The 16,664-nt window shown below is 41.8% G+C and overlaps 1 protein-coding gene across 2 annotated transcripts in view; it reads left to right on the top strand.

Annotated features, from left to right (window-relative positions):
• Positions 1-315: 315 nt before the first annotated feature.
• PHF12 (PHD finger protein 12) overlaps positions 316-16,664 on the top strand; it is a 45,145-nt gene continuing 28,796 nt past the window's right edge. Inside the window, exons 1-2 of one of the 2 annotated variants that reach the window (XM_038375491.2) lie at positions 316-481; positions 713-894. In XM_038375491.2, coding sequence (XP_038231419.1) covers positions 416-481; positions 713-894 — 248 coding nt within the window. In that variant the 5' untranslated portion in view covers positions 316-415. The remainder of the gene's footprint in view (positions 482-712; positions 895-16,664) is intronic. The other variant, XM_038375490.2, reaches the window with a different exon arrangement.

The raw sequence follows: 16,664 nt of genomic DNA, 5'->3' as shown, positions 1-16,664 counted from the left end.
GGCGGGCTGCGCCTGCGCGGGGTGCGCGGTGGCGGGGCCCTAAGCAGCCAGCGGCGCCTCCTGTGTGTCTGAGGCGGAGGGAGCGGAGCCCAGCCGAGCCCGGAGCCCCTGCGCAGGTCCCGCCCGACCCCCGCCCGTCCCTTCCCCGGCATGGCACTGGGCGCGGGGCCCCCCGCGGCCTCCCCCGGGCCCGGCAGGAGGAGGACGGGGAAGCAGCAGCGGCCCGTCGGATAGGCCGAGCGCCGCCGCCTCCCCCGGGGCGAGGGGCCCCCGCCCGCCCGCCCCGAGCCGCCCCCCGCCCGCCCCGGCCTGAGGACCCGCCCGCCCCCGGAGAGCGCGCGAGGAGCCGCCGCTGCCCCCGCGGAGGGGCCGGGGCCCGTGGGGCCGGGCCCCCCGCCGCGCCCGGGCTGGATGAATGTGGGGCAAGATGGAGACCAAGACGATCGTGTACGACCTGGACACCTCCGGGGGGCTGATGGAGGTGAGCAGCCGCCGGGCCGGGGGCGTGGCGGGGGCCGCCGGGAGCCGGACCCCCCGGCGGGGCCGGGCCGCCGGGAGCCCCCGCTGCCCCTACAAGGACGCGAGGAGGGCCGGCGCCGGCGCCGGGGCCGGGCCGCCATGCCCGGGAGGAGCCGCGGGGGCTCGGGCGGGGTGGGGGCCGCGTCCCCGGGCTGGGCCCAGCCCCTCACCGCCCCTCTGTTTGTATGTGCAGCAAATCCAAGCCCTGCTGGCTCCCCCGAAGAGCGAGGACGGGGAGAAGAGGAGCCGCAGGCCCGAGAAGGAGGCTCGGCGCAGTGGCCGGGCCACGAACCACGATAGCTGCGATAGCTGCAAGGAAGGAGGGGATCTGCTGTGCTGCGATCACTGCCCGGCCGCTTTCCACCTCCAGTGCTGGTAAGGCCCGGCCGGCTCGCCGGAGCCGTCGTGTGCGAGAACAAAACCCGGCGAGGGCTGGGCCCGCGGCCGCCAGCTAATCCGGAGCAGCCGAGGCGAAAAGTCCCCGAGCGCCCTTTCCACGGGGCTCAGCGGCTCGCTCGGGTGCCTGGGGGGGGGAGGAGGAGGCGGCGGCGGCTCCTCGTCTTTGTGGGTGAAGTGCCGAGGCGCTGCGGAGCCGAGCGGCGGTCGAGGAGAGGCGAGAGGAGGAGCCGTGCTGTTGGTCTGCGATTTGCATTGCCTTTATTGCATGCCCCCGGGGCTTCAGCCTTGAAGTTTCTCTTCTTCCCGCTCCATCTTCAGGGCTGCCTTGCTTGGGGATCCCTTTGGGGCTGCGATGGGTGGGAAGTCGCCTCTGCTTCTCTTGGACTGGCCTGACATCGCTGAGCGCCTCAGTGCTGCTGCGGCTGCTGGGAATAATGGAGGTTGCTGTCTCTGTGTCTCCCTGCTTCACTGTTTACAATATGGCGACCTGCCTTTAAATTATATTTTTATTCTCAGCGCCATTTTGGCTGCATATAGCACTTCCAAACCCTTGCACCGTTACTGTAGTATTTTGAATACAGAAGTATCTTCCCAGCGTTGATCCAGAACTCTAAACTGGAAAATTGACACCCCCTTCCCCCCCCTTTATTCCTTTTTCCTTCCTCCCGTCCTTTAGACCTGCCTGTTCCATCTTGTAGGAGTGACCAATACGAATTCAGGGACAGCTTGCCAGTAGTTTTGTGCTCTTGTTGCTAATCCTCAGTGGTTGTTTGGAAACGTGTGCTTTAAAGCATAGTGGCTGCTGTTTGGGGGTGGGGGCTGGACCTTTGGTGCATTACCGGGAAGCCTCCCAAGCTAGTAATGAAAAGCAAACCAGCAAAGTCAGGAGATGTCTGAACTTCAGTTTCTGCCCTGAGAAGTTATTTTTTGCTTCTGTGTGAGGAGCTCAGGTGCATCGAAAGCGAATTTGCATATATCTGTTCAGCAATTGACTCAGGCTCATGTGAAATTCAGACAGCCAAAGTGAATAATGGGATGGGGGCGGGAGCAGGGCAAGTCAGAGCAGTGAAGTTCTGGTGAATTGGTATTCTTCCTTGGAGAGAGATTTTTAACCACATTCCTTATTGTCTTTCATGCCTCGGATCTTTGTTTGCTAGTTGTTGCTACTCGGCTACAGTTGTCTCCTTGTGATTTTAGCTGAATGGTTGTACTTTTTTATACGGTAATTGCAGGTCTTAGAGCACTTATTACAGTGATTACTGATACGGGGGAAATTAACCATCTGGTCAGAATTCTGTAGGGAGTGTCCTGTTACCATTCTGTAGACCTGTCTACCCAAGACAAGAAGCTCCATTTTTATAATTCATGATACCATCATTTCTACCTGGAAGAAGTTCCCCGGGTAGTTTTATTATATAGAGCACTTAAAATCTGCTGGACAACATTGGTTTTGGTTTTTGTTTTAATCTGTTTACTAATTAAACAAGGTAGGTGAGGTAATCTTTTATTGGGCCAACTTCACTTGGTGAAAGAGACAAACTTGGGAGCTTACACAGCTCTCCTTCAGATAGGTGTCGTTTTAGGATGGGATTGTTTTATAATGTAGGGCTCAGTAGTTCAACACAAACAAGTTTAATGTTTTACGTTAGGATGCTGTTGATATAAACTGACCCTGGTAAAATTGAATAAAGTGCCTAAAATGTTAAGCCTCCATACAGTTTTGAGTCTCATTTGTTGAAGCAGGATAGTTGCTAGAAACCTTGAGAATTTTTGGGAGAGAAAATGGTCCACACGCAGTTTCTCACTTACTTAAAAGCTGGTTTCTGTTTCATAAGTCAATATCTCCTTTATAGTCATGGAAATATTAGCTATGCATATACTTCATGATTTAATTTGGCAAAAGTTTGGGTTTTTTTAATCTTCATGGAGAAACCATGGTAATTTTATTCAATTTAGAGACTTTTGTGAAGTGACCTTTTTCCTACAATTGACAGAACTAAATTATCCCCAACTGATTAGCTACTATTTTCATGATACAAATACAGGGCCCTATCCTTTAAGCCCTTTCTCACTTAAGTGGTCCCGTTGACCTCAATAAAACTGCTCTCCAGGGTAAGGGGTTTGAAAGGTCAACCCCACAGTTTATGCAGCCACAGTATTCAAATAATTTTTGGCTTAAATTTGTTTTAACTGGCTTTTTCTTCAGCAGAAGTAAAGGATGGGCTGCTTTCCTGTTCTCATTTCCAAAGGCTTGCATACCAGTTGGTAAATGCATGCAAATGAGACAAGTTACCTCAAAAGGACACTTGAGTTTTGTCTTTACCTCATACATCTTGCTTAAAGTAAACTTCCATTCCATTGGGCATGAATGCAGTACATGCATTTCCTTGTTGTTCTGCAGTGTTTCAATAATGCTTCCTTTAAGTAAATTTAAACAGTGAATATAAACTTAAATATACCAATTTATAGCCAACTTGTGAATTCTGCTAACTGTTTGAGGCATCTTCCAGGCATTTACCTCAATACTGTTTTCACTGTTCTAAAACTTTCTTTTGTGACAGTGAGGAAAACAATATTTGACAATACCTAGTTTTTATTTAGAGCTCTTCAACAGTACACCCTGAAGCACTTCACCAAGGAGATCAGTACCATCTATAAAGGATAGGGAGGGGAAGTGGCATAGCTGAGAACCTGTCTCCCTAATTCCAGTCCAGTGCACTGTCTGCTAGGTCACACTGCCTCCCACATATACAATACTTGTAACTTGCTTGCTACATTATTGTACCTTGATTAGGTAAATACGTGTATATCTCCAAAGCAACAATCTACATGTTTTAATTTAATTAGGAAACAAAAATTATTCAGTGTGGTTATCTGCTTCCATAGTCCATGTTAGTCTGGCGGGTGAATTTTTACCCATGTTTATTGAAATTAATTCTGTAATCTATTGTGTGCGCTTCGAAGATACGTTCCACTAAGCAAGTCTTGAAATATAATCCAGGCAGGTATTGTGGTTCCATTTTTGGTTTGGTTTACAGTGTCTGGGTGTTCACGGGAGTACTCCAGGAGAGAGAAGTCCTTTGTTTTGTTCTTAAGCATATCTTGACTTCTACAGTATTTCCACACATTTGGAAGCCAACTGAAAAAAGATGATCGCTTTGAATATTTCCAGGTCGAATTACAGTATATTTACCTGCCAATAAAAGAGTAGTTTTACCCAGTTCTTTACAGTTACAAGTGGGTTGTCAGCCCCAGAATGACTTCATGTGGATGGAACAGTTTTCTGATTCATCTATTATGAATTTGTCCACTCTTGTAATCTTGTCCAAGAAAGATCATAGTTTGGGGAAAAACCAGATAAAATCTATATTTTCTTTGCTTACATCGGAGTTCAACAGCTTTGTTGCAAATAATTTGGATGGGATAATAGTTATGGAAAATTTTGTAGTGGCCTTTTCGCTAGATTACCAATGACACTGCATCTTCTGTATTCAGATATGTTGACTGTTCTTCAGATTTTAAATTTTGCATAGAATGCTTTTTCCACTCACCAGCTTTTTCCAAGGAAGTTTTATTGGCTTTTAGCTTTTAAAACTCTGGTTTTGGTTATGAAGCTTGCATACTAATTTGTCACACACTAATATGATTGCTATGAATGCAAGTTATTGAACAATTCTAGAAATAATGCAGTAGAGTCTTTTCTTGAATCTTATCTCACAATTCGATTCCAAGGGGGCTTTTGAGCTGGGATAAACTATTTTAAAATGATCCAAAAGCAGTTTTCTTGTTTAGTAACTTTCTGTACTTATCTTACCCCCTTCTTTTAGATGCATGTAGCTATTATAGCTTTTTCTATCTCCTCTTTCCTGCCTGATCCGTCAGTAAACTCATGATCCTGTGCTTAAGATCAGTCTACAGAAATGATTGTGATGTCAAAAATGCCATATGGCTTTTCTGAAGGATTAAGCAGAAAGTGATTGAGAGGAAAAGCGCAGGTTTAAAACAGGTAACTAGTAAAAAAAAAAAAAAAAAAAAATGGCAATAGAAGTTACAAAACAAAGCAGGTGAACTGACTTTTTAAAGCAGTGCTATTAATTTTTCCTAGTGTGAAAGGAGCTCTCAAATTACTGAGCCATAACATTCAGTTAGATTCTCATTTACAGTTGCCTGTTTGTCTGGCTCCTGAGTACAAGGTTGTTAGTATACTGAAGCAACTTAAGTTGTCTTAAATTAATCAACTTCCTTTTGAAGTGAATACGGCTCTTTACATAACAAAACTGACACATCAAAATTGTGAATCTCTTGTGCCCCCTCCCAAGATTTCCCTTCATTGACTATTGTTCTGAACCAGATGAATTTTGTGGCTGTCACAGGATAAGAGCACTGTCTGCTAGTTCCATCAAACATCTTTGCAACACTTGCCTCCCCATGTTTACATTTGGAGTGTTTGGCTCCATTTCCCCTTTCTGACTTGGCAGTCCTCTGGCGTGCTGTTGTTGAAGAATTGGAGTAACAGAGCTTGCTAAGAGAGGCAGATGAAACTAAACTAGCCTCAGTTTTGCATATTTTATTTTCTGAGTCACATCAGTTGACAATTTTCCATTCTACATGTGAAATCTTTGTTCAAATGCTATGACATGAATAACTTTCTATACCTCATTCAGATTTAGAATTCTCTTGGCCTATCCCAAGCTACCATTCAATCTAGTTGATCATTTAGGAGTTAATTTTGATTTTTCACTTTTGTGTCTGATTCCTCCCCTTCTCTTGTTTTGTGTTCGACTGAAGAAATCTTTGAGGCATCCAGATTCTGAGCTGCTGCCTTAATTTCAGTGATTTAGTCTTTTAATGGCCATAAAAATAGGTGCTCTTGACATCCTGCCGTAAGGTAACTAACTCTCAGCTAGGTAATAGTGAATTGGACAAAGTTTAAATACACTTCAACGCTCCATGTAAATGAATGAAACACCATACTGAAATTACTAATAATTTTAAAAAGGCTTAAAAAATTGGCTCTTAGTAGGTTTAAAAGAACTTAACATTTAAGTTTGAATGTTTACTATCAAAACTAGATCCTCCTTTTATGTGAACAATATACTGGCAAAATCCATCGTTTAAAAGGTCCTTGAAGTAAGCCTGGAATACAGAGACTTGGACTTTAAATTAAGCTTCTTTTTGAGCTCATAACTATTAGAAGAGACCATAATATTTTAAAGTTACGTAAGAAAACAACTCGTGCTATTAACACCTGTTTATCTTTAAGTTAATAAAATATTTTAAATTAATTCACTGCTTGCCAAATTTTATGCTTTAATTGCATTTGGTATTTGGGTGGTGTCAGAAGCAAAGTGGAATGTGAGATATTAAAGTTAATGAAAGAAGCAATTGCACTGGTCTGGTTACTTAATTAAAAAAAAAGTCATTCTTTATGTGCCTTTAGACACAGTAACATGATCAGCCATAGCAGCTCTGCTAAGCTCCCTTGTTCAACTTTGGTTTTGCTTTTTTAATTTACACTGAGGCTCTGAAATGCAAAGCCATAAAAGTTCAACTGTAGGAATAATGCTGTGTGCAGAACTTAGAATTTTCTGGAGTTTGGTTTGTCACAACTTAATAAACTGAATTTTTTTAATGTAATTCAGGACTCTTAAGGTATCATTCTCTTCAGTATGTGGGTGCATGCTCTTGTAAAATCTTCTTATGGTTGATTTAACATGCACACAGTGAAGTGTGCCTGCCAACCAAACCATTGGTTGCTGCTACTCTCAGAACTGGACCATAGTAATCAGGTTTCCCAGTCATCAGTGGGGCTCTGTCAAAAATCAATAAGATGTGCTATAATAGCTGAACTTAAACATGGTTCCTTCACCCGCCTCTGTATCAAATGGACTAAACTTATTAGAAAAGGTATTGAAATTACAAGTAAAGTTGTTTGAAAGGTACAGGATAAGATCACTGATAAAAACTAAAAAGGCCTGTTACCCTGCCTAGGGAAAAATATGCTTTGATTTTGAACTGTAACTCTTAAACATTTTGAAAATTGTGATCATCCCTTTTTACTGCTGCAGTGAAATCTGTGTTTTAAAGATGCTGCATCTTGCTGAACTATTCGGTTTAGTGAAGTTTTTTTTAAAGTAACTCTGTGACTTAGTTTTAATCCATTGTTCTGCTCAGTAGTCACCCATTATGGTTTTACCTTCTAGCTGCCGTCTTCCAGCATGTTATCGCATCTATAGGTGTGGCTCATGGGAGCGTTTCAGAATGTGGAAACATCCTCCCAAAGGATTTCTACTACCTAGAGGCACTTGCTTTAGCAAGGAGATTTTAATTGGATTTGATTTCTGATCGATAATGTTCACTGGTTAATGACGGCTATGCAGATCTTAAATATTACCTATAAAAGTTCTTTGACCTTAATTTTTGTTACCTTGTGTTCTATCTGCTAGACTATATACCTAGGCTCAACACTGCTGGGGAAAAATATCAAGACGGTACGGTCGCCTGCAAGTTTTATATGGCTTGTTTTACGCCCCACTCTCTTAGACTCCCGCAAAAAGGAGGGAGGACAACTGGTTATGGCCCAATGCAAATTCATAGAGGCCACAGAAATCATAAAAATACCCCCAAACTATGATCTTTTAAATATTTTTTTTTTTAAATGGAAGATGTCTGCAATGAAGTCTTTAATACAAAGAAAAAAAAAAGTACCCTAGCTAGTCAATTTCAAGGACAGAATGAATTTTCCTAACACTTCTAAAATTCATGCTGGACTATAAATTAACTAAATTAAGATGTAAAATTAATTGCATGCAAACCATGTGAAATCCAATACTTTGCCATTTATACTCATGAATTTTTTAAAAAGTTTTTTATACAAGGCCCTAGTTATATAATAAAGGGTTCCTCTGTTTGGTACTGATTTAGTAAGGGAGAAAATGAGGGGAAAAACATCATTTGCTTTCTTTAGAGGTGGGATAGTACATCAGAAGTTTTAATTCTAGGCACTTTTAACAAAATATGCATGGTGCTATCACTGTTACAGTCTGTACTGGGGAGCATCTCAGTTTGGGGAACCTGACAGGGATGTGACTGAGCCTGTTACACCAGTGTGTGCCTCAGGCCTCTATAAGTGAATTGTAATTAAGAAACTGTGGTTGTGTTGACTAGAGCAGAAGACAGGATATTGGGCTAGATGGACCATTGGTCTGACCCAGTATGGCTGTTCTTGCGTTCCTATCTGTGTGTAATACCCTACACCTCATTTGCAGGGTACCAAGCATGTGGTAAATTACAAGAAAAGCATATTGTCAGCCTTCAGTTGTAAGAGCCATTCAGCACAGGTATTGACGTAATAAAGGCAGCAGCGTTGGTTTTGCTGCCCTTCAAGACATCCCGTAAGCACACACACACATCTTATAGTTTCTTTGTTTCTAGACTGAGTCAGTATGTGATGCTTTCTTGACTTTTCCTGTGTTCTAGGAAACCTGATCCTTAATCCTTAAGTCAATAATGACTAGCAGAAACCTACTGTGAAGAAAGCAGGCATTAATTTCCAGAGTAGGAAGGAAAGTGTATCTTTTGAAACAAAGTCCTCAGTGCATTAGGAACCTTGTGGTAGCAAGGGATCATAAGAACAGCCATACTAGGTCAGACCAAACTCCATCTAGCTCAGGATCCTTATTCCAACAGTGGCCAATGGCAGATGCTTCAAAAGAAATGAGCAGAACAGGGCAATTATCAAATGTTCCATCCTCTGTCGCCCAGTTCCAGCATCTGGCAGTCGGAGGCTTTACACAATAATACAATAGAAATTCATGTAAGATCTAGCAGTTTAAAAGACCAATCCAGGAAGCAAGTTTAGGCGTGTGAAAACATTAAAGTAATTCAGAATATAATGTGGCTTTGTTCTGGGGATGTGAAATTCTTGATCTGGCCTATGTTTAAACTTACAAACTCTAGAATGGCACAGCTACAGCTATGAGAGGCAGTAGTAAATCCACCCCCTTTGACAAAAGAATTCTTTTATCAACATAGTGGTGTCGACACCAGGGCTTAGTCTGGCTTAACTGTGTCTTGGGGATGTGAAGTTTTCACAGCCGTGAGTCACATATGTTGGTCGACCTAAGTTTTACGTGTAGATCCGGGCCCAGAATAAGAAAGTGTAAGCAAGCATCTTGCCACAGTGAGTTATTGGCTAAACTGTATGTGACTGAACTATGATTCTGGAGTACTTGGCACAGTCAACCTATCAAAGAGCTTCTTGTGTTCTTCCCCAACCAGTAGTTCTCACCATGGCTTTTGCCCAACTTCCCTTGTAGACTGCTGTGTGATGCCGAGGGACTGTAGAATTAAACACCACTTAGAGAGAAAAATACCTTGCATGTCACCATGGATCATAATCTTGTCAGCACACTTGAATGCAGTTGTAGCTGTGCAGGTTTGTGTCTTTGCTGTGTATAACTAGTTCTGGTGGGGGGGTTTTCCACCCTTAACATACTTTTTACAAATTGACTTTCCTGGGAGGTGTTCAGTGTATCATCTCAAGAGTATAAAAGGCAAATATTTTAACAGCAAGTTGGGAGGAAATCTAGTGCCTGAACCTGACTTGAGCCTTTTCCACTGATGTCTACTGTGCATGAGTCACTTTTTGAAATAAACTAGAATGAGCTAGAGATTGAATTTAGCAGTGGCCTGAGGACACAACAGGCCAAAAATTTCCCTGAGCAAGTAGCCCTAATCATTATAAAATATGTGCCTATACAGGCTGACTTTCTGCTGTGTATTTTTTTGGGAGGGGGGGGAAGAGATACTGTGTTAACTACCCTTAGGATTTCCTTCCACCAGGAATAGTAACAGGAGCAGGATGTGAAAGGGGGGTAGGAGGGGGAGGTTTGTGCCTATGTTTGTATCTTTTTGTTCTTTTTTTTAAAAAAAAAAAAAATCTGAATGTCTGGGTGGATTTTCAGTTTTCCTTTTTTAATCTGCTTGGGTTTTTTAATCTAGTATTTCTACCTGGAAAAATTCTGTGGCCAGCTGAAGGTCTGAAAGAATATAAGAATGGCCATACTGGGTTAGACCAAAGGTCCATGTAGCCCAGTATCCTGTCTTCTGACAGTGGCCAGTGCCAGGTGCCCCCAGAGGGAATGAACAGAACAGGTAATCGTCAAGTGATCCATCCCCTGTCACCCATTCCCAGCTTCTGGCACCAGAGGTTAGGGACACCATCCCTGCCCATTCTGGCGAATAGCTATTGATGAACCTATCCTCCATGAACTTACCTAGTTCTTTTTTGAACCCTCTTAGGCCTGGTCTACACTGGGTGGGGGGGATAGATCTAAGATACATCGACTTCACCTATGCTATTCTTGTAGCTGAAGTTGCATATCTTAGATCGATTTAGAATCACTCACTTCATGTCCTCGCAGCGCGGGATTGACGGCCGCTGCTCCCCCATCGACTCCGCTTCTGCCTGTCGCCGTGATGGAGTTCCGGAGTCGACAGCAGAACGATCAGAGATCGATCACTACCCGCCGATCCGGCAGGTAGTGTAGACGTGGCCTTATAGTCTTGGCCTTCACAACTTCCTCTGGCAAAGAGTTCCGCAGGTTGACTGTGCGTAGTGTGAAGAAATACTTCCTTTTGTTTGTTTTAAACCTGCTGCCTGTTAATTTCATTCGGTGACCCCTAGTTCTTGTATTATGAGAAAGAGTAAATAACACTTTCTCCACAGTAGTCATGATTTTATAGACCTCTGTCATATCCCCCCCTTAGTTGTCTCTTTTCCAAGCAGAAAAGTCCCAGTCGTCGTCGTCTTCTCTTCTCATATGGCAGCCATTCCATACCCCCCATCATTTTTGTTGCCCTTTTCTGAACCTTTTCCGATTCTGATCTTTTTTTGAGATGGGTCGACCACATCTGCATGCAGTATTCAAGATGTGGGCTTACCATGGATTTATATAGAGGTGATATATTTTCTGTTCTATTATCTATCCCTTTCTTAATTATTCCTAGCATTCTGGTCACTTTTTTGACTGCCTCTGCGCATTGAGTGGCTATTTTCAGAGAACTATCCACAATGATGCGAAGATCTTTCTTGAGTGGTAACAGCTAATTTATATATATGTTGGGATTATGTTTTCCAATGTGCATTACTTTGCATTTATCAACATTGAATTTCATTTGCCTTTTGGTTGCCCAAGTCTGTTTGGGACTTAACTATCTTAAGTAGTTTTGTATCACTGCAAATTTTGCCACCTCACAGTTTACCCCTTTTTCCAGATCATTTATGAATATGTTGACTAGGACTGGTCCCAGTACAGACCCCTGGGGGACACCACTATGTACCGCTCTCCATTCTGAAAACTGACCATTATTCCTACCCTTTGTTTCCTATCATTTAACTAGTTACCAGTCCATGAGAGGACCTTCTCTCTTATCCCATGACAGCTTACTTTGCTTAAGAGCCTTTGATGAGGGACCTTGTCAAAAGCTTTCTGAAAAATCTAAGTACACTCTTATCCACTGAATCCCTCTTGTCCACATGCTTGTTGATCCCCTCAAAGAATTCTAGTAGATTGGTGAAACATGATTTCCTTTTACAAAAACCATGTTAATATGGATTGTGACATGTTGTGGTGACGCCTGAGAGAATTTTGCTTTTATTCAAGTTTAAATAAAATAAAACAAGTTCTAAACATCTAGCTAACTAAAATACTTTGGAGAAAAGCTCTATAAAAATTCAACATGTCTGCTTCATTGTAAGGGCTCAGAACACTCAATATACACTTCTGTCTTGTTAGCAAAACAGAAGTTCAGACTTGACATTCCTGGTATTTCTAAGGCTAAAAATCCTCAAGCAAATTAAAATATTCCCACCTTGAAGATGTATTCCCTTGATCATTCCATCTGAGAAATGTTGAGCAGATATAGAGGCCCAGAGATGAGCAACAAAATATTAGAAAGATGGAAAGGTTTCTGTGTGCGGAGAGATTGAAAGTTAGACTAAATAATTTTAAATGTAAATTAATAATCTCTTCTAGAGATGAGGCGAGGGAACATAACTTGAGGTATGTAAAACAACAAATAGTTTAGCGAAAGCTAAACAGACACAGCTGTTTACTTCTCTCCTTGATTAAGAACAAGGGAACATACTTAAAAGCAAACAAATTTAACTGGTAAAAAAAATTTTACATAATCTGTGGAATTAATTTCAGTAAGAGATCATCATGTGCTTTGTAGTTTTCCCAAATGTCCTTGATATGTATATGGGTAAGCAGAGCATCCACAGTTACATTGGCTAGGATGGCCATAGCCTCATGCCTCACAATATAAGCCATCAACCAGAAAGACATTTCATAGGAATGGCAATAGTGGACAAACCAATGGTCTACCTAGCTCAGTATCCTGTCTTCCAAAAGGGGGCGGTGCTAGACATTTCTGAGGGAGCAAACAGAACAGGGCAATTTGGGTGATCCATCCCATCACCAGGCCCAGCTTCTAGCAATCAGGGGTTTAGGGGACACCCACAGCATAGGGTTGCATCCCTGACCATCTTGGCTAATAGTCATTGATGAACCTATACTCCATTAACTTAGCTAATTCTTTTTTGAATCCAGTAATATTTTTGTCCTTCACAGCATTTCCAGGCAATGAGTTCTACAGGTTGACTGCGTTGTGTGTAGAAATATTGTTTGTGTTCTGATGAATCTGTAGATTAGATACTGTCCTGTCATTTTGGAGTTTGGGAATTTTTTTAGTGTTTTTTTTTTTTTTCCAATCTGTGCAATATTGATGGGTGTCTTCTTTTCTTCCCTTTCCCCTTCCCTTTCTTCCCTGACTTGACTGTTAACCTCTTTAGGGGAAAGAGCACCTCATCACGCTGTATGGAGTTTTAAGTTCATCACAAACATTAAGAATCTTATGAAACAGCGCATTTATTTGCATGTGATTCTGTAGGCTTGATCAGCACACTGTTTAGCCTTCTGTATGCATATGCAATATTGTATATCATATTACATTACATCTGTGTGTCACTTTTCATCTCAAAGGATTTCCAATCACTTTGAAAACTATGTAGTGATAGCTTCATATAACACGCAAGTGCACCCTACTCTGATAATATTAAACACTAAACAACACTTCAGGACAAGCGGAGAAGAACACTCCACGTCTCTGAAACAGCAGAGTGAATTTTACATAGCCAGAATGTAACTACCTAAGTCGGAATTTTCCTGAAGTAACCCTGTACGTTTATTTTTGCAATAAGGTGTTCCTGAGGCTTAACCTCCGGAGTGCCTGTCCCCTGGGTGCTTTCTCCAGACTTTGTCACGGAGTTTAACCATCTGCATTAGTTGAGAGTTTAAATCCTTGGAAGGCCTGCACCAATCCAAACTCTGCTAATAACTCAAGGTGAGGAATGGGGGGAAGCAAGGTGTTATAGTTCCCGCTTCTGTCATTGAAAACCTTGCATTCATATCTTCACAAATGAAATGATTGTGGGACCATACTCCAGTGGATATCTGTCCACACCCAATATTTATCAGACTATTTGATATTAACAATTGCTCCCAGGAGCGGAAGGAAGGATTGGGATGTTTGGTTAAAGCAAGAGCTCATGTTATGCCAGTAGTTAGCCAGCACTACTAGTCCCTTGCTTTCATGAGCACAGGAATTACAATATCAGATCAGACCCGCAGATGGTGTTTTTTGCTCTGTGACAGTGGCAAGTGTTGGATATTTCAGAGGAATGTGCAAGAAACCCCATAGTAAACAGTAATGGAATCATGTGTGCGTAGTGAAGCTTCCTCCTAAACTCTTACGTTCGCCCTCTGAACTAAATGGTCCAACTCTCTTCTTTCTGTTCACATGGAAGTGACCCCAGGCTTCTGATCTTTGTCCATTTCTGAATCTTTTGTTTTCTGCTGTACCTTGCAACTGTGTGACCCAATTGAAAGCAGGACTCCAGGGGACGGGATAATCGGTGTAATATTTTTAGTCTTCCTTATACAATTCTCTTGACTGCCGTTGTCATTGAGCAGAAGTTTTCATTGATATATCCCCAATGATGCTTAAGTCTCCTTACTAACTGGTATTGATTTAGAGCCAGCAATGTGTACAAATAGTTTAAATTTATTCCTTCAAATTATTCCTCCCAATGCATATTACCTTACACTTGTCATGATTGAGCTTTTTAATTTTCCCCAAAGTATTAAGGAGGGAAATATGCAGCTTTTCTACAGAGGAAAGTACCCAACCTCTCCAGTGGCTGTCCTTAAAATCCTGTCAAATAAAACATATTGAAAAATGTGGTGGTTGGATTTAAATTTTACAGACTTTACCATATCACGTTTGATACAAAAACATCCACTTAAAGTCTGATCAGGCCCAAAGAATACCTTGTTCCTGAAACTGTTATAGTAAAGATATGTTGGAGCTCTGATAATTCTTAGGAGGAAATCGGTACTGTGTGTTTTATCCAAAATTTGGGATGCACTCTACATTCTGACATTTTGTTTGTGGGAATTTTGGATTCACTATAAACATCAGGAAGCTGACAGTTTAAAGAGAGCCCAAACTTAGATCCTACATGCCAAACGTCGTCTGTGTTTAAAAAAAACAGGTGGATCTCCATCTTGGGGTTGGAATAGCTTAGATATGCTGTTTAATAGCTCGATGTAACACTTTTATATTGCTGAATCATCTCCTCTCATACTTCCTGTTGGAGAGATTCTGGCATTATTGGGGTGGAGGGGAGGAAGGGATTGCAATATTTCCTAACTATGTCTTAAAGATACTCGGTCTCCATTTCCTTTTTTTTTCCCCACAGAAGATAAATCAGCAAACTGTTCCTTGGCACAGAAGGTCTATAGTAGGATGGTAAGAGAGCTAAGATGGGCAGGGATTTTGACTAGCTGCAGTTGTTGACTTGTTTGTTCTTTGTGTAATGTATTGGCTTCAAACGCTTTGCTCCAGGTGTCCTTTCCCTGGAGGGCTTTGGGGAGCAGCTGTGAATAGAAGTGTGTAACTTGGGCACAGTAAAACTGTTTCAAAGAATTGCAAATTTGTAAATGATGCAACTTTCTATATTTCTCAATGGGGCATTTGTAATAAGCTGGCACTCTGGCTAGTTTCCTTGTTAGAGTTTTAGTTATGGCCATATATTGGGAAGCCAATAAACCTTGTTCTCTATGATGTTCTTAGAACAGCTGTAGCTGCATCCATCATTAGAATAAGTCAGAGTCCACATAAAGGCTTTTCACTCTTCTGCGTTTTATCTTGCTGGCAAACCTACCCACCAGTGTCTTCCAATATAAGCCTGTCAGTAAATCCTGCTACATAACTGGGAGGCTTTAGGAAGCGACATGAGTGAGCTGAATGAAGGGGCTGCTGTGAATTTTTTCCTTTTGTGCCCAGTTGTTTCTGTTAAGTTCTGACTTTTCCTGTGCACAAGAGAAAACTCCAAGTATGTCTTTACACAATTCATCAACATAAAAGTCTTGCAAGAAAGTTTATTCAGACATTGAATTCCAAAGTTCTCCACTCCGTTATTAAAGCATGATGGAAACTGGCATCTGTTCTCTGCCATCAGCAGACAGGGAGCACCCTCACTGCAGGTTTCACAAATGGTCTTTTTCAGCAAGGTGCCCACCAGGAATGCCAATTGTAATTAACTTGTGTTTCTAATGCAGTCACAATCGGTTCCTTTTGAACCAAGCATCTTACACTTGCACCGTTGAAATGGCAGATCAGAGAGGGTGCCATTCCTCTGAGCATTTGTTTTCTTTACTTTTGCTGACCTCAGGAAGTGACAGTAAGCATAATTACAGGATTTAGTCTAATACCAGCATCAGATGTATGTGAGCTCCAGAGTGTGAAATTGAAAAATAAAACAGCTTCATTGCTTGATGAAAACTCCTAATATACAGATCACTTTGGGGGTTTGTTTGATTTCATGATATCCATTTAAATAATGATTTCACCTTCGTAAGTGAGGGTTTGCATCATGTACAGTATATGGGAGATAGTTTTAGAGACTGGTAAAATGATTCTTGTATAAACCTTATATTGTGAAAATGGGTTTCAAAAAAGATACTTAGTATAGAAAAACCATGAGATTACTATCTGTATAAACAATATTTAACACCTTTTTCTGTGGCTTGTGTAATCTGTTCTTTGCAAAGGTAGAGCCATGAAAATCTTTAGTTCTCTGTGGGACTGACCTTTCAGGTGCGTTTAGTCTGTTAACTTTGAAAGTCAGATTTTATATTTCTCAGGGCTGTCTTCCTTTTGTCTTAAGTTCTAAAATGTACATGTTACACTGAGCAGACAGATGCAGGTCGCACATCAATAACCTTCCACGTTATGTCAGTGTTGCTGCACCATTTTGCTTGCATGTCATGATAAAAAGGAAAAGTCTCTGAAATGGAGGGCAGGCTCTTGTATAACTATATGTGGTACAATTCCATATTGAAAAGCAAATATATTATGTGTAATTGATAATTAAGTTGGTGCTGTTCAGCAACAGATCCTGCTGGCAGCGGCTTCATCTGTAACAAATATTAATGCTCTTGAGGTTTGTGTTAATAAGTGTATGAAAAATAGAAGGCAGAAAGCAGCCATGCTGTGCACAGCTCAAAGTAGAGTTTGGTGATATGGCAAGAACACTGACTGCTGTCTTGCTTAAATATCTTACTTCTTGTATGCCTGCTGTAAAGGGGTGGGGAATATGGTCATAACTAGTTAATTAA

This window comes from Dermochelys coriacea, chromosome 17, assembly GCF_009764565.3.
Source record: "Dermochelys coriacea isolate rDerCor1 chromosome 17, rDerCor1.pri.v4, whole genome shotgun sequence".
NCBI lineage: Eukaryota > Metazoa > Chordata > Testudines > Dermochelyidae > Dermochelys > Dermochelys coriacea.
This window is presented reverse-complemented; position numbering and strand designations above follow the sequence as displayed.